At 39.0% G+C, this 27,652-nt stretch overlaps 1 protein-coding gene across 1 annotated transcript in view; it reads left to right on the forward strand.

Annotated features, from left to right (window-relative positions):
* The first annotated feature begins 465 nt into the window (after window positions 1-465).
* Window positions 466-27,652, forward strand: part of DHX15 (DEAH-box helicase 15) — a 71,364-nt gene continuing 44,177 nt past the window's right edge. Inside the window, exons 1-3 of the mRNA XM_043970085.1 lie at window positions 466-739; window positions 17,044-17,479; window positions 21,131-21,324. Coding sequence (XP_043826020.1) covers window positions 669-739; window positions 17,044-17,479; window positions 21,131-21,324 — 701 coding nt within the window. The 5' untranslated portion in view covers window positions 466-668. The remainder of the gene's footprint in view (window positions 740-17,043; window positions 17,480-21,130; window positions 21,325-27,652) is intronic.

Genomic DNA, 27,652 nt, shown 5'->3' on the forward strand with positions numbered 1-27,652 from the left:
GGTCCTTTCCAAGTCGGAGGTTCCGTGATGGTTCAATCTCTAATGGGGGAAATTCAGGCACCGAGGGAAGGTCCTTTCCCCCGCCCCGGCTGGCAACAATGTGGCACGTGAGCCTGGGAAGGAGCCTCCACCTTTTTTGTGCCCGGTCAGCCCGATCCTTTCATTCATCCCAACTTTCCAGAACACGTGGGGCTCCCCCCCGCCCCACTTCTCCAAGATTTTCCTTCACAGAGGCAGAGGGGGTAGGTGACGCCGAGGTAATCTTCCCGGCAGTCTCCTCGCGTTACGTGCACCATCACGACAAGCCCGGAGGGCGGGCGATTTCTCGCCCCTCCCCCTCCTCGCTTCTTCCTAGCAAAAGGCGGGAGGGGTTGTACGGCGGGCTTATGGACGAATGAGCGAGAGAGAAACGGCGAGGAGCGGCGCGGCGCGCGCGCGCACCAAGGCACGCACGCACGCGACGGAGGCGCGCGCGCAGGCCCGGTCCTTGCCGCCGCCGCCATTTTACCTTCTGGTCCTGGCCGCACGGCGGAGGCTGTTGTAGGTGGGGGGGGGCCCCCCTAGCGAAGGATCGCCCTTGTCCCCCGTTGCCGCCGGCAGCCCCTCAGCTGGTTCACTCTCTCGCCTTTTTAAATTCTTTCCTCCATCGCCGCCGTGTCAGCGCGACCATGTCCAAGCGGCACCGGTTGGACCTAGGGGAGGATTATCCCTCCGGCAAGAAACGTGCGGGGACCGATGGGTAAGCGAGGCCGTCCCGAGGCGGGAGGGAGCGCGGGGCTTTGTTGATGTCGGGACGGGCGGAGGCGAGGCCTCGGCTGGGCCAGGCCGGGCCGGGGATCGCCGGTATTTTCTTTCGGATCTCTGGCCGGAGGCCCGGGGAAGGCTTTCCTCTCCATGGACCCTGTCGGGCGGCGGCGCTAACGCCAGGCCCAGCCCCAGCCTGGGAGGCCGGAGGGCCCGGCACGAGTTTCCTTCTTGCCCTCCTCCCCAGGCCTTTCGGAGCTGCTGTGGGGGCAAGGCCTGCCGGGCGGGGGGGGATCGAGGAACCTCGTGGCCGGATCCTTGCGGCCACCCCGGGCTGGAGCGATTCTCTCAAGCCCGGGAATCCCCCCTCCTAATCCCCCCTCAGCCGGGCACCTCTCCGGAGGACAGAGGGTTGGGCCTGCCCGGGCCAACCGAGGCCGAGTCCGGGAAAGGGAGAGCAGGGTGTGGGCCAGCGAGGGTGTGATCCTCGGCTGGGCCGGCGCGACGGGGAGAGGTCGTGGGGGAAGGGCGCGCGCGCGCGTGGTGCGAGTGTGAGCTTGTGTGTGTGTGTCCGTGTCCACACACGCTCACACTCGCCCAGGCCGACCTGAAGGCGCGGGGTTCGGGGAGCTTGCCTGTTGATCTCGCTGGCGGGAGCTGGGCTGGGCCGCATCCATTCAAAGTCTTGGAGAGTGGATGCTTAGAGAGGACAACTTCCGCTCCCCGAGACACGCGCCTGCAGCCTCCGGGGCCGGCCTGCGCTGGTTTGAAGCTTGGTTCTGGTCCTCCTCGGGTAGCGGTGGGAGCACCGCCCGCGGCATCCCCTCGCCTTGGGGCATAAGCTTAATTGCGTTTGAAGCTTGGCTGGGTTTTTTTTGTTTGTTTTTGGGGGTTTTTTTGGTCCCCTTTTTCTGGTAACTTTGGGTAAATTAAAGTCACCCATTTGGAAGGCAGATTTTTTTCTAGGTCACATTTCTATTGACTCGTTTGCTCAAATTGTTTTCTCTTCCGTGTCATCTTGGAGAAGAGATGATACGGATTTTCTTAAAACTCATTCAAGTGGTCTTGCACGTAATAGGTAAATAAAAATGCTCGTGGAATGAATTATATTCTGCATCCCATGTCTAAGGTTATTAAAGTCGTTTCTCAGTTGCTTTTTTTTCTGACCCCCCCCCCCCCCACACACACACACTCTCACTCTGCTACTCATCTATGATTTTGGACAAATCACTTGAGTAGATTAACTCAGCATTAAAATAAGGGTTTTATAAAAGGCCTCTTCCAGGTTTTAATTCAATGATCCTGTAAATGCCAACGCTAATTGCCTCCATTTAACCATTTCACTGAATTTATACCACAGTTTAAGGTAAATTATACCTCCCCCCCTTTGAACATTTCATTTTGAGCTTACTTCAGGCTGATACTAAGTGGATTGTGATTTCTCTGGGGAAGTGTAGAATAAAGCAGGAGGGGGATTTCCTGTTAAAAAGTTTTTGTTACCTAGCTTTTGAATATTAAGAACATTATGTCACATTTCAGAATTTTTCAAGAAGTTTCACAACTTTAGTCTAAATTGGCATGTATGGCTATTTTTTTCCATTTCTGAAAAGTTTTTTCTTGAAGGCCTATATTCTCTAGTTCTTAAAGTTATCTACACTAGCCTAGTGAAGGAAAAAACATTTGCCATCCTTAGGGGTGGAAGTGACTTTGTCTCCTATAGGGAGAAAGCCAAATATTTTGTAAAGTATTTAGAGAAACTGAAACTAAGATTTATTAAGGCTGGGTTTATGTTAGAGGAGATGTTAAATTCACTTTTTCTTTATCTTTTAAATTCTTTCCTTAAGTGTGGTGATTAGTGCATCTGTGCAGTAATGTCTGATGTCCACGAGGTTAAGATAGTCCCTGGAGACAGTGAATTTTCAGAATTCAGCCTTAAAATTACTAGACACTGTTAGTTTGACCTATTTGTTTTGAGTTAAGTTGTATATGTGTAAAAGTTTTCAGCTCTTGGCATCAACTATACAGTAAGTCTGTTGATCTTTGGAAGTTAGATAGCTATATGATAATACAACAGAAAGGCCTCTACAATCTTACATTCACTTTGAAGGGTCAGTGTAATTAGTCAGGGAACATTGGACTTCAAAGCAGAAGACCTGGGTTTGATTCCTGGATCTCCTAATTTAACTTGAGTAATGTTGGACAATCAGTAAGTGTGAAAGCACCTACTCTGGACTAGCCACAATAGATAAAATACAAAATCGAAATCACTCCTTCCCTCAAGGTGTTTATATCCTATCAAAGGAAATATCAAGCACACATAAGCAAATATGCAATATAGATATAGTAGACACATTAATTTTGGGAGTTAGGGTTGTCAGGAAACTTCTCTTATAGGAGCCAGCACTTGAGCTTTGAAGAGAGCTAGGGATTTTTCAGAGGTGGAACATAAAAGGAAGTGCATTCCAGGCATGGGGGAGGTGGTGGGAGGGGGGAACGACCTTTTTGAAGGCACTGAAATAGGAGATGGGGTGAAGGCTCAGACTGGAAAGAGTTCTGGCTCTGAAATCAGAAGCCCAGGGTTCAAATCTTCCCCCTCACAGTTACTGTGACCTTTAGCAAGACATTTAGCCTTCTGAGATCTCACATTTCTCACCTGTAAAATGAGGGGGTTGGACTAGGTAGCCTCTGCTCTATATCTCTAATCCCAACATTTATGTATGTGGAACATCGAGGAACCCAGTTTGACTGGAAGGTAAGAGAGCATGAACAGGAGTCATTTATAATATACTCATTAGACAGATAGAATGAAAGCAGATTTTGAAAGGTTACAAATAGGAGTTTGTGTTGTATCCTAGAAGCAATAGGGAAACCCCACTGGAACTTTATAAATAGGAATGTAGTATGATGAAACCAGTGCTTATCAAATAGCACTTGGACCAATATGTGAACAATGGAATAATGTGAACAATGGCAAGTGGAGACTGGAGGTGAGGAGACAAATGAGATTCTTGTAATAGTCCAGGTGATGTGAAGAGGGTTTAAACAAGAGTGGTGGCCAGGTTAATTGAGAAAGAGATGCTAGAGATGTTATAGAGGTAGAATTGACTGGCAACTAATTAGATGTGAGGAGTAAGGCAGAATGAAGAGTTGAAGATGACTCCAGGGTTGCCAACCTGGATGACAGGAACGATGGTGTCTTTGACAGAGAAGTTTGGAAGAACAATGTTTAGGGAGAAAAGACAGTTCTGTTTTGGACATGTTGCTTTTTGATGAGTTACATCTTATGGGAAATATCCAGTAGGCAGCAGATGATATGGGATTGAAACTGAGGAAAGATGTTATTAGGGCTGAGTATATAGATCTGCATCATCTGCATAGAGATCATAATTGAGCCCTAGAGAGTTGATGAGATCACTGGGAAAGAGGCTGCAGAAAAAAAAGAGGACCTTGGGCATTGCTGCTTTGGCCTGTTCCCAAATTTAGGAGGGTGGACATGGGAGCGGGTGTTATCCAGCAAAGGAGACTTAAAGAAGGAATCATCTACTAGGTATAATATGTTGTGTTTGGCACTAGAGAACATAAAAATTTAGTGCTCTTAGCCACCCCTCACTCCCTCAATGCATTTTTTATTCTTATCTCTCCCATGACAAGTAACTAAAGCAGTTGAATTATTTTTCTATTGTTGATCTAACTAGTTGTCCAAAACATTTGATCTGGATTTTGTAATTTAAGATATTATTTCTTAAGTATCATGTAGGAATTTTCTGAGGTATTTTGAGACTGTTTACATTCATATTTAAAATGTGGAGTTGGATTAGATGATTCCTAAGGTCCCTAAATTCCATCTGTTTTCTTGGATCTTTCTAAAGGAGTGGCAGCTTTTGTACATTGTCATCTCACAGCATTGTGATAGTACTCAGGAATTTTTTATACTTGCTAATTGACTTAAATGCAAGTCTTCAGGTTTGTTTTTAAAATCCTGGCTGTTGGAGAGTGTACTTTTCATTTCAATGGTTCACACTTGGCAGCCTTGTGAGTGCCACTTCCAGAAGTCTCTGTCTTAATAGAAACAGGTAATATATTTTTTTTCTTTCTGTGCCTCTATCATAAGAGTTATTAGTAGAGTAGTTAACACCTATTACATCCCCTTTCCCCCCTCCCCCTCTTTTTTTGCTCCCATCTGTTTAGAAGTCCTATGACTATAGATTTAGAATTAGGTAGAAAGATTAGACTTTTGGAACAATGTGCTGCTGCAAACCAAAAAAAATCATGCTTGAAACCAGGGCATGTTAAGGAAATGTTGTTTTGTCACTTAGTGCATTCAATACTAAAAGCTTAGGTTTAAGACATGAGCTGAGTTTTGTAGCATTTATCTTTAAATCAAACTTAAATTATTTTTTGAAGATTTTAAATATCGTCAATTCCATTTGTATAAACTCATAAGCCACATGAATTGTTCCTATTTTCAGTCCTATAGTTCTCATCATGATACATGGGGTGGAAAGTTTTTATAATTCTCAATATAAAAGATGGTAAGGTGATTTCAAAGGTTTCATCATATTTTATACTTGAAATATGCGGTTTGTAATTGCATAATAAGCGGGACAAAATCCAAACTGCACCATCAGTTTGGATTAACTGTCAGAACAGATGCCCTTCACATATACAATGTTATATATACAGTATTGGTCCTCTTTGACCAACTTGACTGAGACCTAAAATCTAAATTTATATGTTAGATAGTCATTGATATCCCCTGTATTTTAGCATAAACTAGGTTTCAGACAAGCCATTTCCTTACTCCAACCCTTGAAACTTTTCTAGACTAATTAATACCCTGAAAACTCTGCCCCTTCCAAATTTTTTTTTTAAAGGAAAGGGGAATTTTTATTGGACAGAAGGTTTAAGGCATTATCATTACTGGATATTCAGGGTCTCAAATGAAACTTTAATTTGGAAATTAAATTAGTGTGCTGCCATGAGCAAGTCACAACTTCTTTTAGCTGCCTTTCCCCGTCAGTAAGTTGAGTGTAGTAAGCTATGTAGTACCTACCTCACAGTATTGTGAGCTAGCATATGTAAATAATCTTGTAAACTTTAAAAACACTGTGGAAGTGTCAATTATGTTAACAGTTTAAAAATTTGGGCAATTAATGATTACCCTAAATTTTCTCCCTATCTTAAAAGATAATACAGATTTCATTAAATTCACATTTGTTAACTTAGCTAAAGTGCTCTCTAGATACTCTAATTTATTAACCAATTCTTTTGCACCCCAGAGCTAAGACTCTTTATTTGTAAAAAGTAAGCAGCCAAAATAGCCTAGTGCTGCAGCGGAATGGTAGTCTGAATCTTTCAAATTAGTTCTGTTTTTTTGTTTCTGTTTTTACACTTTTGCTATTGTATAACCTTAGACAAATTGCTTAGTCTTTCTGGGCCTCAGTTTTCTAATTTTTTTTTTTTAAGTGAGGCAATTGGGATTAAGTGACTTGCCTAGGGTCACACAGCTAGTGTTAAGTGTCTGAGGCCGGATTTGAACTCAGGTCCTTCTGAATCCAGGGCCGGTGCTCTATCCACTGCGCCACCTAGCTGCCCCCAGTTTTCTCATTTGTAAAATGAAGGGATTGGACTAAGGTCCTTCCAACTGCAAATTCTGTTACATCACATGTAGATGCCTATTTGTACTTTTATAGAGAAGTGATAGTGAAAGAGAAAGTGAAAAGAGCCTTCACTGGATTTGACGATAGAGGCCCCAGGTTTAAACCAACCTTGGTGTCTTACTTGTTTCCCCTGTGACCTAGGATGCAACTTTAAGTTTATTCATTTCTAAATTGAAAGGGTAGCTAAGAATTGGAAATTGAGGGTATGCTCCTCAATTGGGGAATGGCTGAACAAGTTGTGGCATATAATTCTTTTTTTATTTTATTTTTTTGTTTTTGTTTTGTGTTTTTTGGCGGGGCAGTACAGTTAAGTGACTTGCCCAGGGTCACACAAACTAGTAAGTGTCAAGTGTCTGAGGCCGGATTTGAACTCAGGTCCTCCTGAATCCTGGGCTGATGCTTTATCCATTGTGCCACCTAGCTGCTCCCATGGCATATAATTATGATGGAATATTATTGTGCCATAAGAAATGACAAGCAGGATGATTTCCAAAATCTGGAAAGACTTAGATGAACTGATTCAGAGTAAAATGAGCAGAACCAGGAGCTCCTTGTATACAGTAACAGCAATATTGTAGAGTGAAGAAGTGTGACTTTGCTATTCTCAGTAATACAATGATCCAAGATAGACCCAAAGGACTCATGATGAAGTATGCTGTCACCAGAGAAAGAACTGATATTGTCTGAATACAAACCGAAGCATCTTCTCCCTCTCCTCTCCTCTCCTCTCCCTTCCTTCTTCTTTCTTTCCATCCAGTCTTGTACAAAATAAACACTATGGAAATGGTTTACATGATTGCATGTGTATAACCTGTATTGGATTGCTTACCACAATATGGAGGGATAGAATTTGGATCTCAGAACTTTAAACAAAAGTTAAAAAAAAAATTTTAACGTAATCAGAGGGGAGGATAAAGCTTTGTTTAAAAATTATTGCTATTAAAATAAATATGAGAACATAGGACTATTTGATCTTGGTGGTTTCTTGCTACCGTAATTCCCATTCTCTTGTGAATTTGTTCCTTTTAGATTTGGTTTGAAAATGAACATCTTTATGCTTGAAGTTACTAATGAGTAGAGGTGTTCTTTGAAGAAAAGGAAGTGGGTTTTATCATCTGTCAGTGTTTTTAATTTTTCTAAACTTTTTCATTTGTATAAATTATTTTTATGTTTGAATAATGTCATACCTCATTTAACTCTTGAGAACAAAGGGCCTCTATAACAAAGTTAGTTGTTTTGTTTTGTTTGTAGTACAAAAATCTTTACTTTGGGGAGAGGTGTTGCAGCTTCTCTTTGTTACTGCTTCTCTTTGTCCTTGTCTTTTCAAAGGTAAATGGGTAGAATCTAGGTAAAATTGCTGGGAAATCTAAATTTGTCTTGGCCTTTACTACTTTCTGGACACTGTTTTGCTTCTATTCTTTTGTCTATCACAATAGGTAAGGATCCAATGTCATTTATACTGATTCATTATCCTTTGTCATAGTCCAAGTTGTGGGGATCATAATAGTTGGTAGCTGTTGTTTATTATTTGATCCACTTTCATTCAAACCCAGAAAGTTTTTACATGGCTGCAAAACTTAAGTTCAGAAATCTAGAATTGGAGGGCCCCTCAGAGCCCATTTAATCCAAACATCTCATTTTCCTGGTGAGAAAACTGGCACCCACAAAGATTAAGTTGCTTGCCTAATTTCACCCAGGTGGTAAGGGTCAGCCAGAATTTTATTCTACCCAAGTCCTCTAAAACCTTCAGAGCCATTGTTCTTTCCACAGTGGCATATTGCCTCTCCAGTTCTGTGTTTGATTGATGATTCTGCTACTTAATGTGAAATCAAACTTAAATCTCAACCTCTTTCTTTGAGCATCAGTTTCTTCACTTGGAAAATGAAACATCATGAACTGGATATCACTGGTTCCTAACCTAAGAGTGTGGAATTATTGTAAGAGGTCTTTCTCATTAAGTGACTCAGTATAATAAAAAAAGAAATCACATGTTCTGTGGAGAAAGTAATATCTTGTACCTCTTAATATAGCAAATAACTATAGGTGCTTTCTGGTTAGTTAAATATATTCATTTGAAAGTATTCTGAGCTCGTAATTTTTTGTCATTATGTAGTTTACTTAATCATTGTATAGTAATAGAACAACCATTAGTATCATGTTGAGGTCCTAACAAAAAGTTACTAGACTAAATGACCTTTAAGTCCCCATCAGCTCTATGAGCCATATTTTTTTAAGAAACAAAACAACAAAAAAACTTACTTGTCCTTATGCCCTGTCTTCTATTTTCCTTGATCCCTACTTTTAACTTCATCATTCAATTGAAACAGCCATTTCCAAGTTATGAAGTGAATTTTTTATTTTACATTTTTCCTGATAAAAGTATTTTATTATTTTCCATTTACATGTAGAGATAGTTTTCAACATTTGTTTATATAAGATTTCCAATTTCAAATTTTTTTCCCTCCCTCCCCTAGATGGCAGGTAATCTGATATAGGTTATATATATAAAATAACATTAAACATATTTCTGCATTAGTCATGTTATAGAAGAATCAGAGCAAAAAAGGAAAAACCTTAAAAAAGAAAAATAACAGCACCCAAAACAAAAGAAATAGTATGGTTCAATCAGCATCCGTATTGCACAGTTCTTTTTTTTTCCCCTCCTGGATTTGGAGAGCCTTTTCTATCATGAGTCCTTTGGAACTTTCTTGTACCCTTGGATTGGTGAGAAGAATCTAATCTATCACAGTTGATCAACACATAATGTTGATGATATTGTGTATAATGTTCTTCTGGTTCTTCTCATCTCATTCATCATCAGTTCATGCAAGTCCTTCCAGGTTTCTCTGAACTCTTCCTGCTCATCGTTTCTTACAGCACAATGGTATTCCATTCCATTCACATATCACAACTTGTTCAGCCATTCCCCAGTGGATGGGCAACTCCTCAATTTCCAATTCCTTGCCACCACAAAAAGAGTAGCTATAAATATATTTGTACATGTGGGTCCTTTTCTGTTTTTTATGATCTCTTTGGGGAAAAAAGACCCAAAAGTGGTATTGCTGGGTCAAAGGGTATGCACAGCTTATGAAGTGAGTTTTTACTTGCCAAATCTAATGATCTTTTTTCAATCTTCATCCTTCTTGACCTCTTTGTAATCTGATAGAGAGACTTTGACACTGTTAATCACCCTCTTCTCCATTTTGTTTTTGTTTTTGTTTTACTGGGCAGTGAGGGTTGAGTGACTTGCCCAGGGTCATACAGCTAGTGTCAAGTGTCTGAGGCTGGATTTGAACTCAGGTCCTCCTGAATCCAAGACCAGTGCTTTATCTACTGCGCCACCTTGCTGCCCCTTTTGTTGGATCTTTATGCAACCTTTATCTGCCTCTGTCCTGGGCCCTGTTTTCTTCTCTATACTATTTCATTTAGTGATCTCTTTGGTTTCCATGGTTTTAATGATCTCTGTGCAGATGACTCTCAAATCTACTTGTTTAGCCGTAACTTCTGTGCTGGCCTTCAGTCTCACATCTCCAGCTCCCTATTGGCTTTCCCTGTAGATATTTTAAATTCAACTTGTCCACAACTGAACTCATTGTCTTTCCCTCCAATCCTTCCCTACTTATTCACTCTTTCTGATATCCCTCCTCTAATTATCTCTTCTTTCCCACTTCCCTATTAGTGGCAAGGGTGCAGCTGTCTCAGTCACCCAGGCTCACAACCTAGGTGTTGTCATTCTCCATGCCTTGTTCCCTAATCCCCCATCCAATTAGTTGTCAAATCCTGTTGTATCTAAGTTCCATAACATTTCTTATATATGCCTTATCTCCTCTGACACTGTCACCTCCTTGTTTCAGGCCTTTATCACCTCACATGTGGACTGACAGCTTGTATATAGCCTTCTGGTTGGCCTCCTTGCGTCAGGTCTCTCTTCCCACTCCGGTCACTTCACTCAGCCTTCGGATTGGTCCTCCCAAAGCACCTCTCTGTCTGTCTGTCTTTCTCACTTCTAGGATCAAATATATCCCTGGTTCATCTTGTAAATCTCTTCATAGCTTACCCCTTCCAAACTTTCTGGTTTTCTTCCACTTTTCTTCCTTCCATGTATTCTGCAATCCAGTGTCACTGTCCTCACTATTCATCCCAGAACACTTCACCTCTGGTTGCTGGGTGTTTTCACTAACTCCCCATGCCCAGAATTTCTTGCCTTTTCATCTCTGCCTCCTAGTTTTACGTCTCAGCTAAAGTCCTATTTTGTTTGCATATTGTCTCCTCCATAAGCAGTTTGAGAGAAGGGACTTGTTTGCCTTTCTTTTTATCCGTAGCACTTAGTACAATTCTTAGGAGATAGTAGGCACTTAATAAATGCTCAGTGATTGATTTCTTAGTTCATTTTACCTAGACTCTCCTAAGGAAGACTCATCAAAGGTAGAGACTTAAATTATTTTGTCAGTCTTTACTGTAGTTGGAATTAGGAAACAATGTCCTAGGTTAAGTGATAACGCAAGAGTACATACATTTAAACTTACTTTTAGATTTTAAGCCTTTCTGCCTTTATTTGCAGAATGAAATATTTAATCTCTTAAAAAGGAATCATAAGCATAGACATGTCTGTTCAGAGAGACCAGATAGCATCCTGAGATCACACTTGTACTGTGTAGTAGCTAAATTTGATGGGGATGAAGGGAAGCGAGGAACAATATCTGAATATGACTTCTGAAGGTCTCTATCCCCTTATCCCATTGTTGGATGCTGCCATATCTGGCTGCTGTGGTTTATTTCCAGTAGTCTCACATTTATTCCTTAAGCTTCTTTCAGTACTCTGCCCTAGAACAGGTTGGACTTTTACCACTTTCCTCTAGCCCTGGTACATTTCATGTAGTTTCAATATTTAATTCAGTATTTTCTCTACTGAAACTTGCCTTGTTTTGAAATATAGTCCTGTGCCATCTATATGATTTCATTTTCACATAATGAGCTTTGATATTGTGGGGACCAATTTTTAATTGGGGAGTGCTAGCTAAACGGCTTGCCCCGCAATATTGGGGCAAGGAAGGAGACCTGCAGCCTCCCTCAAAACAGAACAAGATAGACTTACTAACTTACTTACTTACTTACTTATTTATTTTGTGGGGCAATGGGGGTTAAGTGACTTGCCCACAGTCATGCAGCTAGTAAGTGTCAAGTATCTGAGGCCAGATTTGAACTCAGGAACTCCTGAATCCAAGGCCGGTGCCTTATCCACTGGGCCACCTAGCTGCCCTGAACAAGATTTATTTTAACAAGAACGAACTTAAAAAAAAAAAACCCACAAACAGGATCAGTAGGATCAAGGGAAAGGAAATAAAATGGGGAAAGGGAAATTATAATACCTGAAAAAATACCACCGCCCAGGAATCAGTTGAAAATACGCAGCAGAACGCCTGTCGCTTTCCAGCTTCCACCTAGAATGCCCAATTCTCCTCCCCCCAACACCTAGAAACACCCCCACACCGCCCCAGCCAATGGGATGGCCACTCTGACAATCACATGACTGCCCTCACAAGGCTTCCAATCATAATTTTGCCTGGCCCATGTAGGCCTCGGAGAGTGGTGTTGATGTGAAGTACCAGAGTCCTGGCAATGGCTACAACCAGTGGGTGGAGCCCCAGGGCCGAGGCATAAAAACCTCAAATAACAATTAATTCTTTACATTATAAAAGCATGTTGCTAGAATTCTTCCAGAACTATGTATATATCTTATTCCCCCAAGCATATTGTAACCTCAGTGGAGAACAGGGACTTTATCATATAATTTCTACTTTGTGAATTAATGACCTTAGACTATATACATAGTAGGAACTTATTAGTAAATACTTTATGAATGTGGAATGAGCACTGGACTAGGAGTCCAGAGATCAGGACCCTGTTAATGGCTTTTCAGTAACTTGCTATGTGACCTTGGGGAGTCAGGCTCAAAGATGTTTATGGTCCCTTTCTGCTAGAATCTGATAGATTTGTAAACCTTAAAGTGCTATGTACATGTGGATTGTTATTATCTACTTTTGCAATCTGCTAGAACTCAAAAGTCTGCATTTGGCTATTTAGACTTTAGTAACAAATGCATCTTAGTTCTTAGGCTTGCTAGTAAAATTTAGTTTTAAAGTATTTCTAATTTGCATTTTAAAGGATCACAAAAACACTTTCCTCATGTTAATCTGCTTGATTCCGAGTTGGATATCAGGCTAGTCAGGCATAGTAAGGGAAGAGCAACTTGAAAATGGTAGGACATGAATGACATAGATGACCAGGGTCTTCCTTTTGGCAGTCTTGTGTAAATTATGGGATGTGATTTTATGTTCACCTTATATTACTACTCTGGTGTTATACCACTTTGTAGACTGAGTACTGGTATAGATAATTCATTTTGCTTTCAAAAATGACTGTCTTTTAGTGGTGTGTCGAGGGGGGTGGTATCTCCCCCATGTAGAATTTTTGAACACCTTAGTTATGGCAGAAGAAAAAAAAAACACTCTTACTTTCTGATAATATATACAACTAAACTCATTTCAGCCTCTGTACTAGGATTGTCTAGCTGGTTCAAAGCCAGGGACCCACAAAAAGTTATTTACTGCCAATTGACAAGAATGTAATCTCATCCTCAGCCCAGCTAGCAATGCATAAAGGCGAATTCTGTGTGCCTTTCCATTCATTCCAGCTGTGTACGGCTGCTTGTTCATTTGACCTTCCACATCTAACCCTCCTCCCTCAAACTGCCTGGTAGTTCAGCTAATTCAGGCCTGAGACCCCCATATCTTATTACAGGTTTGCCTACCATAGGGAAATAGAGCTGAGGCCTCATTTAGATGGGTTAGATTTTGATTTTCCTTGCGAGTAATTAACCTTCATTAATGTGGGTGAGAATTGAGTTTCCGGAAAGCTTATTAATTGGAGCCTATTTAATTTTATAGTTGACCACTATACATAGGTCTTTAAGTAGTTCAAATTTACCCTGTTAGAAAAGCAGTACAAATATTATCCCCATTTTACAGATGAAGAAACTAAGCTTGAGGGATGTTAAATGACTTCACTTAAATTCACATCTAGTAAATGGTAGGTGTAGGGCAAGCTTTAAACTGGGGCCTTCTTCTAATTGATCACTCTATCGTATGGCCTTTATCAGATTCTACTCGTGGCCCATTACAAAGACTTATTAAGACTAATATAAGTATATGATATGCTTCAAAGTTACTTGACCAGTATCATTTTGGAGTAATATAGTCTAAGTCTACCCAGTATCAATTTAACACATTGTTCCCTATAACATTGTTTGGCATAACATCCTTGCTTTCCAGGAGCTAATTAATGACAATGCTATCAAATAGTCAAGGAACATTTATAATTGGAAAAAGTGTTTATGGAAATGTGTGGACAGGAATTTCACAAGATTTGTAGTGAGGGGTTTTGATCTGTATCATTGGTCATACATATAGCCTACACTAAAATAGGGCCTGTGCCTATAAAATGAGGAGTGAAAAGGGAATAATAAGGCAATTTAGTAGAATAATGATGGGAAGGAGCAAAAGACTAGTGAGATGATGGTAAAATGATACTTTGTTTTAAAAGGGCTTCACTGGCAGAAGAGTTACCAAAATTAGCTGCTGGCTTCTCAGAAACAGACCATGAAGGCAGTGCTAACTCACTGTACTGGTCCAGAGGCTTTTATAAACATAATAGCATTAATGATACTTAATATTTCTGTCATACTTTAAAGTTTGCAAATACTTTCTCTGTCATCTCATTTGAGCCTCACAACAGTCTCATCAAGTAGGATAGCTATCCCTTTTTTTACAAATGAGAAAATGGAGCAGGTGCAGGATTTGATCCCAGGTCTACCTGATCACCAAGTTCAGTGCTCTACACCTTGGGTTTTGTAGCTTTTATTTTATGTTGTGGAATTAAAGGCTCTCACTCCCATTGAATGAATTTCACGAATTAGTAGCAGGGAGATCTGGGGGTGAACTGAAGCAGGAAACTGAATTATGATTCTAGTTCTTTTAGGTTGGTTGGTGTAAATGAAAATCCAAAGGGACAGTTTAAGGTTCCACAGGTCATCTCTGCCAGTGAGAACTTAACTTACTTTTGGAGAACTATTTCCAGTTCATAAAGAAGCATTTTGACTATAAGAAGCCATCTGAATGTGTTAATAATAATACCATGCTTATCTAAATATTGCTGTTTATTATACATAGAGATCACAACCACCTGGTGCAATACAGCTAGTATTCATTATCTCCATCCCCCCCCCCCCAAAATGTTCATGGATTTTAAGGTGCCCAAAGTTGCATATGGGTGGCTAGGTGGTGCAGTGGATAGAGCATGGGGGCCTGGAGTGCAGAATACCTGGTGCTCAAATCCAGCCTCAAACACTTCCTAGCTGTGGTAACCCAGGGCAAGTCACTTAACCTGTTTGCTTCAGTTCTTCATCTGTAAAATGAGCTGAAGAAGGCAATGGCAAATCACTCAAGTATCATTGACAAGAACAACCTAAATATGAGGTCAGGAAGAGTCAGACAAGACTGAAATGACTAAACAAAAACAGCAAAAGTTGCATATTGCTCAAGAGCTGGAATTCCAACGTAGACTTCACTGAAGTCTAATTCTTTTGCCTCCTTGTGTTTGGAAGTTATTTCAGGGTTTTTGAAGGCCATACTAGCTGACCATGAGTTTTGGGAACTTTTGCCAACCTATCTTTGTTGCTTAAGGACCACCATAACTCAGCTAGGAGAAGTTCTCAAAGACTTTCTGTGTCTACATTTTATGTGGCATGATCCTTAAACTTCAAGCTGTATTGGTTGAATTTTAGAATCTTCATATTTTGTCTAGTGTAGGACAGTTGTTAAACTGTATATATGCCTCCTCGTCCCGTTTTCCTGTTTATCAGTGAACATTTGTTGAGCACCTCCTATGTGCCAGGCACTATGCTGGTTGCTGAAGACAAAAGTCCTCTTTAAGCAAAGAGGTTACATTCAATTAAGAGACAGCATTTATTCCTGTAAGTGTATTTAGAATATATACAAAATAAATACTAGGTAATTGGGGGGAGGAAGAGGACCAGCAGCTGGAGAGATCAGGAAAACCCTCCTGTAAGAGGTGACATTTCAGCCAAGCTTTGAAGGAAAGCCAAGAGGCAGGAGTACATTCCAGGCATGGAAGACAACCTGTGACTAGACTTTAAACTATGTAAAGTAATGTATACAGGCTAGAAAGTAGATTGGAGGCAATTTGTTAAGGGCTTTCAGTGCCAAACAGAAGTTGTATTTTATCCTAGTATTATTAGGTGGAAGCTTGATATGCTCAGACCTATTCAACTTTTGTTTAAAAATTATATTTTTCACTTCATGATTTTTCCATATTTGTGTATTTGAAATGTCAGTCAGTCACTGGACGTGTATTTTTATGTGCCAGGCATTTGTGCTAATTGCTGGACATAAAAAGAAAGGCAACTGTTACAGTTAACTGTTTACAGTCTAATGATGGAAGATAACTCAAGCTTTGTGGAAGCTGAAAGAAGGGTAGAAGGAGGTTGAGCATAATGAAATTAGAGAAGAAAGTTCCCATTTTTGAGTAGAAAATGAAGAGGTGGTTGGCCTGGGCACTACCTCCTCAAATGGAGAATCTGGAAAGAGTTCTATGCCATATCCTTCCACTATAGCTTCCATAAGAGCAAGGACCATATCTTAAAAATCCAAGGTGTAGAGCACTGAACTTGGTGATCAGGTAGATCTGGGATCAAATCCTGCACCTGCTCCATTTTCTCATTTGTAAAAAAGGGATAGCTATCCTACTTGATGAGACTGTTGTGAGGCTCAAATGAGATGATAAAGTATTTTGCCTATCATATAATGCTCCATCTCTTTCCTTTTGTACCAGTAGCACCCCCGCCCCGTCCCCTGAATGTACCCACTTTTGCCTCATAGAATCTCTTCAAGACGTAGTTCAATGGCTGCCTTCTTCCTGAAACCTTTTCTGATCCCCTTAATCTCTAGTGCCTCCCTCTCAAATAACTTTGGGTTCAACTACTTTGTATTTATTTGTATTCTCTTTAATATTTATTCTGTATCTACCTATATATGTATGTCCTTATCTTGCTAATGTTTCATGTATTTGTATCTGCAGCATCTAGCATAGAATGTAAACTCTTCACAAACAGGGAATGTTTCATTTGTTGTTTTTGTAGCATAGTGCCTGGCATACAGTTGGCAACTTAATCCTGATTGATAGTCTAAGAAATAGTAGCCCATTCCATAGCACTGGGGAACATAGTTCCATTATTCTGGGTTTGAATCCTAGCTCTGCCACTTAATACACTGTGACCTTAAATATGTCACCTCTCATCTTAATTTTCTCATATGTACAATATCACTCACCAAATTGGAATAGACTTCTTGGTTATTGATTTTTTTGAGGGATTCTTAACTGAAATTTCTTAACCTGCTTTCAACAACTAGGCACTTTATATTCTTGGGGATCCATGGAACTCACTTTGAAGAAGTACTATATTGAAGGCTTCCTTCCCTTTTTTTTTTTTTTTTGCTGAATGGAAATGTTTAAATATATTACCTTAATTTAGCAAAATCTGATTTCTTAATTTTATTTTTAGGAAGGATCGAGATCGGGACCGGGATCGTGAAGATCGTTCCAAAGATCGTGACAGAGAACGTGACAGGGGAGATAGAGAGCGAGAAAGAGAAAAAGAGAAGGAAAAGGAATTGCGTGCCTCTACTAATGCTATGCTCATTAGTGCTGGATTACCACCTTTAAAAGCATCGCATTCAGCACACTCAACACACTCAACACACTCGACACATTCAACACATTCTGCTCATTCAACACACACAGGACATGCAGGGCACACATCACTACCACAGTGTATTAATCCATTCACTAATCTACCCCACACCCCTCGTTACTATGACATTCTAAAGAAGCGGCTTCAACTCCCTGTTTGGGAATATAAGGATAGGTTTACAGATATTCTGGTTAGGCATCAGTCCTTTGTACTAGTTGGTGAGACCGGTTCTGGTAAAACAACACAGGTGAGTTTTCACATTGTGATGATTCATTGTGTGTGTGTGTGTGTGTGTGTGTGTGAGAGAGAGAGAGAGAGAGAGAGAGAGAGAGAGAGAGAGAGAGAGAGAGAGAGAGATTAAATTTTAGATATCTCTTCAATCTTCCCTTGTAACAGTTAAACAAAACCAGCCAACACTGTGACTAAGTTGATAGTGTATGCAGCATAATGACCAATGGTCTCTTCCCATCTCTACCAAAAAGCACAGGAGGTACTTACTCATCTCTTTTCTAGGGCCAGGACTGGTCATCACTATCAACATTTGGCTTTTTTTAGTTGTTGGGGTGTTTCATACCTCCCACCCTGTTCATAATCATGTAGTGTTTTTTGTTTGTTTGTTTTTAGTGAGGCAATTGGGGTTAAGTGACTTGCCCAGGGTCACACAGCTAGTAAGTGTTAAGCATCTGAGGCCAGATTTGAACTCAGGTACTCCTCACTCCAGGGCCAGTGCTCTATCCACTGCGACACCTAGCTGCCCCAATCATGTAGTTTTAATAGCTATTTTTCTCCTGTTTCTGCTTACTTCAATTTGTAAGTCTTTTCATATTCTGAATTCTTTATTTGTTATTTTTGTGACACAGTAAAATTCCATTATGTTCACATACCATATTTTGTTTAACCATTCTCCCAGTTGATGTGTACTTACTTGTTTCCAGTTTTTTGATACCACTAAAGTCGTTATGCATGCTTTTATTTATACAGGACCTTTCTGTCTTTGTTCGTGGGGCATCCATTTCTGTTCATGATGTCCATGTTTTTTTGATTCATTAATGTTTAAAACACTTATATACCCTAATCCCTCCCTTTGTTCATTTGTTGTAGAATTCCTTGGGGAGTGCTTATAGAGCAGTTTGTGGAGACAGGTTGGTTATTACACTCTAGTGGCAGGAAAACTGCCCTCAGTTATATTTGCATGGAGTAAGGAGTGTCGTGGGGCACACTTAATGTCCATGAGCCTATAGGGGAAGAATACAACTTTGTTGGGAAGAACCTTAGTGAGAGACATTGTAATGAAATAGAAAAAGCATTGGTTTGGAGGCAAATGACCTGGGGTTTGAATCCTAGCTCTGCCACTTAATACACTGTGACCTTAAATATGTCACCTCTCGTCTTAATTTTCTCATATGTACAATATCACTCACCAAATTGGAATAGACTTCTTGGTTATTGATTTTTTTGAGGGATACATTTGCAAATAGTGATTGAAAGTTAGGGACTGCTTCAGGTTTACAGTGTTAATATGCTAGAATTTTCATCAGCTTTAATAAGTTTATTTGGGAGTGTGCATATTGTCTGGTCTACCTGCTCTTATCCCTCATATTAATTGATGCTCATTAAGAAATTTGTTTGAATAGTTATTAACTACTCGAGGAAAAGAAAGAAGAAAAAGTAAACTAGACATTGCATTTAGCTTTGTATTTTCTCTGTAAATTTGTAGTTTTAGTTAAGGATGTAAGAGAGGAGCTCAAATGAGAAGTTATGTAGTCAAAGGTTTAGGTCAAAAGTGACTCAGCCAATGGGTCTGTTTTGGCAGTCTTTCAAACTTGCTTTCTCTTTATGTATGTGCTCTGTCAGTCGGCCATCTTTACCATTTCATTTCAGACACTACCTACCATCTTCCTCCAGTACCCCAAAGTGAACTCCAGAGGGGCTAAGCTTGAGAAAAATCTTAGAATGGTTTTATAATCTAGATGTAAACTCATTTAGTCTCACCCCTATTTAGAATAGTAGTGGTTGTTCTGTGTGCCCAATATGGTATATAAGTGGGCATTATCTAGTTCATCTGTTTTTCTTTTGGTAGTGTTCTACATGATTATATTTTTGTATTGTTTTCTCCTAGGGAATCTCCACCATCCCCCACCCCACCCCTAAGCCCCTCACCTTTTTCTTAATAGGAGAGGCTACATACATTCACGGCACATTTGTTTCTTTCATTAGGTTTCTCTTGAGTCTTTTAAAATACATTGTTCTCCTGCATCCTACCTATCTCTTGAAAAGGAAGTTCTTGGCACTAAAACAGTCCCCATGGCTTACTGAGAAGAGAGAAGCTAGCGATGTCAGGATGGTTTTTGTTTTTGGCTGCCACCACCATCTCTAGTTTTCCTTCCACACTTTACCTTTCGCCAAAATGATGCACATTGGATAGACTCAAGGTATTTAGGGAAAGGGAGGTTTTTTTGTCTTTTTTTCAGATATGGGCAAGGAACTGCTACTGTTTATGCCATAACAGTAACAAAGCTTAGGTTTACTTAGTATTTAAAAGTAGTGTGGTGAGCAGAGAGGTAAGGTATTTTGGTGGAAAGATGATTGAACTAGAAGCTTAAGTTCTAGTTCTAGCTTGGTACGAAGTAGCCAGTAACTTTGAGGAATCATTTCCTCGGTTTCCTAATTGTCTTTCAGTTGAGGGAACTGAACTATGTGATTTCAAGGTCCCTTCCTGGAGTCAGACTGAAGGCAAGTCACAAGTGTGGCAGACGAGCTTGACATGGACCCAAAGGAGAGAGGATTTTGTTTGAAGAATGCTGAGATAGTGGTTCCCAACAGGTGGATGAACAAGACATTGAACTACAAGACAGAACCAAGATTTTTATTTTAGGAATTGCACACGAGGAAATTTAGCCTTATCTGCATTATCTTTTTCTTCTCTTCTACCCTTTCCCTTCCTCTCCTGCCTCACATAGAACTTTTCTGGTTTTGTTTCTAAATGGTTTTTTATTTTTGTAGAATGCATAGAAGAGTTGGAAAACCATCTAAAAGGAAGATTCAGTCTATAGTTTGGGGAGTCTTTTGAGGAAGTGACTATTAGCTGTGTTACCAAAGGATTGCTTTGAGAGCATAAAGATTTTTAAATAGTTTCTGCATGCGGCACTTAGTAATTCTGGATTGTCTACATTAATTTCTTACAGTGTTATGTATGGAATTCTGTAAAATTGGGGTGTTAGGAAGTGTAGATTCTTACAAGCTTTAATAGAGATTTAGCCATTAGTTCCTGTGGTTATCCATCATTATGTTACTTTTCTAATCAAGCCACTTAACTTTGTGGCTCCCTCTTATTGTTAGTAGAGTCTGCTCACTGTCATTCTCTTGTATTTTTATCACCTTAATTGTATTCTTCTGTAGCTCCAATTCTAGACCCTGTCTGAAGCAGGTATAACACTTAAAGTGCTCTTGACTAGATGTAGAGCACAAGTTGTGTTTCTTGAAGCAGTCCTCTTCCCTGCTGGCGGCAGCAGGGTTATTCTGGAGAAAAAGCAGGCTATGCTGGCTGGGTGGAAGGGTGTTCTGTTGCATAATTTTGGGTTTAAATCTTCAGGGACATAATTTCCATTATGTTGTAAGCTGAATGAGAATAACAAGAAGCTGTAGACCAGATGTACATTGGTAACTTTTGTGCCTTTCGCACATTAGACACAAAATAATGGTTCATTGAATTAAGTTATTAAATTGAAAGAGGATTGATACCCCCATGTTATCTTTCATCTTTATTTAAAACCATACTCTTGTGACATGATTAAGTGCTGTTTTAAAATGTTAAAGTAAAATACTTTTATTAAATTTCATTTACTGTTTGTGTGAAATGAACCAGTATTTTGATGCAAACCTGAAATGTTTTTGATAGATTCCTCAGTGGTGTGTTGAGTACATGCGCTCCTTACCAGGACCCAAGAGAGGAGTGGCCTGCACACAGCCCAGAAGAGTTGCTGCAATGAGTGTGGCTCAGAGAGTTGCTGATGAAATGGATGTGATGTTGGGCCAAGAAGTTGGGTACTCCATTCGATTTGAAGACTGCAGTAGTGCAAAAACTATTCTCAAGTAAGTGCTGTCACTCTTATTTTCAATGGTAAACTTCCATTACAGGGATCTTCTCCCACTTAGGAGCCTACCAAGAAAAAGTTATTTATTTCTAGAAATTAAAATGTAAAATAGATGACTAGTGGAGGCATCCGATTTCTTGAATGGAACTTTCTTTTATCTGCTAATAATGCTAATTGCCCTCCTTGACCAGGTAGATTTCATCAGCCCATAGGCATTTATGTACTGGGCTCTCTGCTCACTATGGAAACTTTCAATGTAATATATAGTTAGGAATTTGTCTACATTGAATTTCAGCTATTGTGCAAGATTATGTTTTTACTCTACATTCTAATCACTAATACACAGTGTGGTGAAAAGATATTGCAGTACCATCAAAGTCCCTTGTCATATTCCACTATTTCATTTAATCTACTGAGTGCTAGGATGAAAAACTAAAATGTACTTGGAAATTAGATGAATAGCATATTCTGCTTCAAATGTATAGTTTAATGGTATGTAACTTTGCTGTTATCCTAATGGACAGAATTATTTATTCTTAAATGATCTCTAGAAATCTAAATTTAATGAGCTACTTCTTAAAGCTTAATTTTTTCTATTAAAATAAGTTGGGTTTTCAGTATAAAAGTATTTGTCACATTTGCTTCAGCAATTTCGTTGCAAACTATCCAAAATGACTAATCTTAAAGTGTAAGTATTCATATCTCTTTGCTCTTTCCCATTCCCTACAATTTTTGACATATGATCTCTTCTGGTAAATATATTCTTTATTATAAAATTTCAATACCACTCTATTAAAACAGAAACCCAGAGGTGAGATTTTAGTGTCCCGTGGTTGTGTCTTATAGACAAAATATTGTTAAGGATGTGTCTATTATAGTATGAAACAGAAAGCAAATGTAAGGTAGCCTTTTAAACAAACTTGTTGAGGAGTTGCCAAGTGAGTAGTTGATGCTGACTTGATTTCTTTTATCTGTGAATCATGTTGAGGAAAGGAGAATTTTTTTTTAACTTTTGTCTCTTTCAGTACTATAAGGCTAGCTATTCACACAGACTATCTGACTGTGGACAAGCCACTTAAACTTTCTCTGCTAAATGGGATTGATAATAATGTTACTTATCTCACAGATGGTAATGATCCAATGAGATAAGATGTGTGAAGTGCTTTGCAAGCCTTGAAAGTGCCAGATAGATGTCATTTGTTAATAGTGATTTGTTGGGGGGGGAGCCTTTTTTCCCCCCTTTACTTATATGTACTTTCTCATAGTCCTTATTTCTCTTTACTACAGCAGGAAACACATTTGACTTATTTACAAATTTGGTCTAGTTTTTCTTCTTTAAAACTAAGTTTCTCTTATCTGCTCCATTCAGTATCTCTACCCTTGCTAATGTCACATGTAATGATCTTCAGAAAAGTCTACCAGTCTCTTTGTAGTTCCTACTTATTCTACACCTGTACCATTTCTTTCTGTTTGTCAGTTAGTAATCCCATCGTCACATGGAGATAAATGTCTTGCTTGAGATTTTCAAAGACAGTTTCATCACGTTGCCTCAGGATCGGTAATAATGCCTACTCTCAGATACTAGAGTAGAAATTGAATTTTCCATTGTTAAACATGTTGAAATGAGGAGCATTTACTTTTATTTCATTCATCATTTGTTTAATTTTAATATGTTATTTCAAAATAATAAACTTAGTGCCACATTAAGAAAAATTGGAATCACTGAATATTTTAATCTCACAGTGTCATAATTCTGTCTTAAATACAGCTTGAGTTAGGTAATTCAGTACAATTCTTTAGTTCTGTGATGTCACCTAAATTTATCACTTGTAATTATAATGTACTCCAGCAAATAATTCTGCTAACAAGGTTTGTTATTTTTAAACAATTATGTGTTTTTATATAGTGCAGTGGTATTTAGTGCCATAGAAAGATGCTATAAGCTTTTATATTAACAGTTAACTTCAGGGATTTTGAGACAACAGAATATTTAACCTGATCAGAACTCAGTTGATTTTGTAGAAATAGAACTATCCATTCATGTTGGCACTTCTAAACTATGTCCCCAACCTCTACACATTTTTCTTACTGTATTCATGATTTTGTGAAATGCAATTCTCAGAACATATTTTGGAGGTTGGGATGGTTTATGAATAATTTCTGAAAGGATAAACTCTTGATCAAGATTTTGGCTTTATGAAACATAAATGATTCACTTGATTTTGATTATCCAGGCTCATGCTTTTTGACAGCTTGTCTGGTTCTCCCCACCCCTCAAGGTGTCACTCTTGCTGCAGAATGCTTTCTTCACTGTGGAACCCTGGCAAATTATTGTTGTCCCAAGAGCAACTTTTGTGGATCTCCTTATAGTAATGGCTCAAACTTAGGAGAGAGTAGACTGTTTCTTCAAATATTATAAAGGAGGCTATTTGAGTTGCTAAACATTCATTAACATTAAACCTTCAATAGATTTAAAACAAAAGTTAAATTTTGGACCCTGGAGAACTATTTTTTTTGTTAACTATAAGATGAAGTCTCTGGGATTTAGTAGTCATCCAGTTGGGGCAGCAAAAAGGCACAAACTGGGCCTAGAGTCCGAAAGACTGGAGTTCAGATGTGATCCCAGACACTTACTAGTTGTGTTACATTGGGCAAGTCACTTAACCCCTGCCTGCATAAAAATGGAGAAGGAAATGGCAAGCCATTTCAGTATCTTTGCCAAGAAATCCTCATGGACAGGTGGTCCATAGGGTCATGAAGAGTTGGACTTAACTGAAGAACAGCAACCATCCAGTTACCTCTTTTAAGTATTTTATTGATATCTTGTATCACTAATATTCCTCCTGTTTTCCCCCTTCCAGTTAGTCATCCCATATAACCAGTGTTTTTAAAGAAGGAAAAAGGGGGAGGAGGAGTCAGTCAAACTGGTTGGTATATCAAAAAAGTCTGAAAATAGATGCAGTGTACCATGCCTGCAAATAGTAGAGCTGGTTGTTTTTCATATTCTTCTTTGGAGCCACGTTTCTTTGTATTTTTTGTAACATTTACTTCTGATCGTCTTTCTATTTTCTTATTGACTGTTTTGGGTCTTTCCATACATAACTCCCTACTTCTCTCTATTCATCTTTAGAGAACAGTAATATATATATATCTCAGATATCAAACCCTAATCTGAAAGGTTTGATTTAATAAAATTCTCCATTTTACTGCTTTCCTTATGTTAGATGAATGAATTTTGTTTCTGCAAAAGTTTTTCAGTTTTATATAATCAAAATTCATCATTTTATTTTTTGTTGTTTGCCTCTTTCCCTTTATTATCAGTGACCTCCTTGGGACAAAAACCATAAGCTCAATTCCCTCAGAGTCAAAAGATATAAACTTTTTAGTTTCTTATTTGAATAATACCAAATTGCTTTCCAGAATGGTTGTACTAATTCACAACTGCACCAACAATGTATAGTAGGCTTATTTTCCTGCATCCCCTCTAAAGGACTATTCCCATCTTTCATCATCTTTGGTATAAGGTGGAATCCCAGGCTTGTTTTGAATAGTGTATTATTCCCTTGAGAAATGTTTGTTTATATCCTTTAACCACTTACCTATTAGGAAATAGCTTTTGGTCTTTTTATTTCCATATGAATAAATAATATTCATTTTATACACATACCTGTTGTTTATATATGTTGGATACCAAACCCTAATATGAAGTTTTATTTAATTTTTTAAAAAATTCCCTGTTTTGCTGCTTTCCTTCTTTTGTTAGGTGCATGAATTTTGTTTGTGCAAAAGCTTTTCAGTTTCATATAATCAAAGTTCAGCATTTTATTTTTTGGTGTTTGCCTCTGTCCCTTGTTTGATTAAGAATATATCTCCTTGTTAGCAGAAAATTCAGGGGTTGATACCACCTGGATGGGATGGATGGAATCCTGGTTTAGGAAATGGAAAGATTTATCCCCTTCCTTCCAGGGCTAATTCAGAGGCAGAGGTTGTATTCAATAAATGGAAGGAGAGGAGCCCAATAGTCGAAAATAAAAGAGAAGGGATTGTGAGGAAATGGGGATTGGTCTCTTCTCAAGAAGTCACCATTCAAATTACAGTCCTCCAGACCTGTTTGAGGAAAAAGGTCTCCTCTCCCCCCACACCCCTCTTCTGCAAACAAAATCACATGATTCAGGGCAACCCTGGGCTGGTTTCAATTAGATCTGCTCCTGAGCTGTGCCCATATAAAGGAGGAATGGAAGAATTGGCCCTGTATCACCTCCCCCATTGGCTAAGAAATACTGAGTTCCCAATTAGCTAGTTTTGGGTGCATAGATTGTAACCCTTGAGTAATAGAAATAATGGTGAAAAGGGGGAGGGGCCATTTTGCATTAGGGATGAGAGGAGATAAAAACCATCCTGTGAGCCTCCATTTTTTTTGTCATCCACCAGATGGACAAGGAGTGGCCCATTCTCACCAGAATGACAATAAATGAGCCTTTGACACATATCCTACCCATAGTTAGGAAAGGTGTGATCTGCTTCTCTTCTAATTGTTTTAGTAGTATAGTTTTATTTTCAATTTTTTCCTACTTAAAATTTTTTTTTACATTAAAAAAAAATTGTGAGTTCCAAATTTTCTCCCCCCTTCCTCCCCTTACCTCACTCATTGAGAAGGAAAGCAATATGATATTGATTGTACATTTGAGTTCATGCAGTAAACATCCACACCAGCCATGCTCCCCCCAAAAAAGGGCAGAAGAAGTCTATATTTGGAGTGCATCAGTTCTCTCTGGAGGTAGATAGCATCTCTCATCATGGGTCCTTTGGAATTGTCTTGATCAGAGGAGCTGAGGCTTTCACAGTTGATCATCCTTAGAATAAATTGCCGTTACTGTGGACAATGTTCTTCTGGTTCTGTTCACTTCACTTTACATCAGTTAATGTGTTGGAATATCTTTGATCACCTTTAAAAAGGTTTAATTTGTGGAGGGACAAATTCACCAAGGTAACTTCTGGGGTGTCCTGGTGAGATTAATATGTTTGATCACTTTGGTTAGGAACAAAAAAATGGGAATTGAGGCATCATTAACAAAGTAGTATAATCAGTGAAAGCAGATTAACACATTGGACATGTCTGAAAAATGTGCCTCACTCTACAAATATAGAAGTATGCTTCAGTCTTAGTCCTCTAAAGTCATAAGTTGTAATTGCAGTGATCAAGCTCTATATTAGATATCAAGTTGTGTTATTAGATGCTAAATTGTGTTATTATTTACTTCACAAGATTGAATCTTGGGTATGTGAGGTTATTTAGTATGGGCAGCCACCATATCCAGAAATAAGCTAATTTTAATATAATATAATGATATTAATAATGAATAAATTAACAAAGCTTCCATTGCTATTTGTATATTTTATGTTTTTCCAAAGTGTGTCTCTAGAGAGTTACCAGAGCATGGGGCTCCTAGAGCTGAAATGATGGCGGTTATTTACATTCTGGGTTGTTGTCTTTTTTTTTTTTTAAATAGTGGGAGAGAGAGAATTGACAAAATGAATAGTTTATTAGGTCATCACTGTCTATATAGTTTTTAACTTAGGGAGGAAAGTAATAGGATATTAGAACCGTTTTCAAAGTTTTTCAAGAAGGATTGGTCACCTTTAGCACTTAGGGAGTCTAGTGCCTTTGTACTGTCTGCCTTCATTCCTCTTCGCCTCTAACCTAGTGTCCTGAGTTTCCTTCAAGACCAAAATTAAATTCTGCCTTCTTCAGCTGCTCTTGTAGGTTATGTGATTTCTCTTCCATTCCCTGGCTGCTTTTCCCACTCAGGTAGCTTTCTATCTTCTCTCTCATTCTTTCATTAGATAGACAGACACAATTCTTGTATATACCTGGTTATTTACATGTTGTCCCATTCCCATCCCTGCACTCCCATTAGAATATAAGCTCTCACCTTTTATGCTATAATTAGCACAATTCCTGGCACATAAAAGTGCTAAATAAATGCTTGCTTACTTGTTGCTCATGCTCCTTATTCAAATGCTCTCAACCTTGTTTATTTCCCTCAAATTGTTGGCCTTTCTCACATGCATAGATTCTAATAGGCAGTGCTGTTCTATACAGACCACCATCTTTGTTTATTTTTCTTTTGAATAAAAACATCTAGTCATGAGTGCTATTGCCTGAGTCTCTGTAATGCTTATATAGCCAAATTGACCTCTCTATTTTAAGACTGTTAGCCCAACCAGTTGCTGTATTGTACCTGCCACTCTTAACAGTACCAAGCCCAAGAGATCTAAGTGAACAAATCTGTCGTGATCAAATTCAGAAAACTAAGTATAGATTT

This window comes from Dromiciops gliroides, chromosome 6, assembly GCF_019393635.1.
Source record: "Dromiciops gliroides isolate mDroGli1 chromosome 6, mDroGli1.pri, whole genome shotgun sequence".
NCBI classification, from domain to species: domain Eukaryota; kingdom Metazoa; phylum Chordata; class Mammalia; order Microbiotheria; family Microbiotheriidae; genus Dromiciops; species Dromiciops gliroides.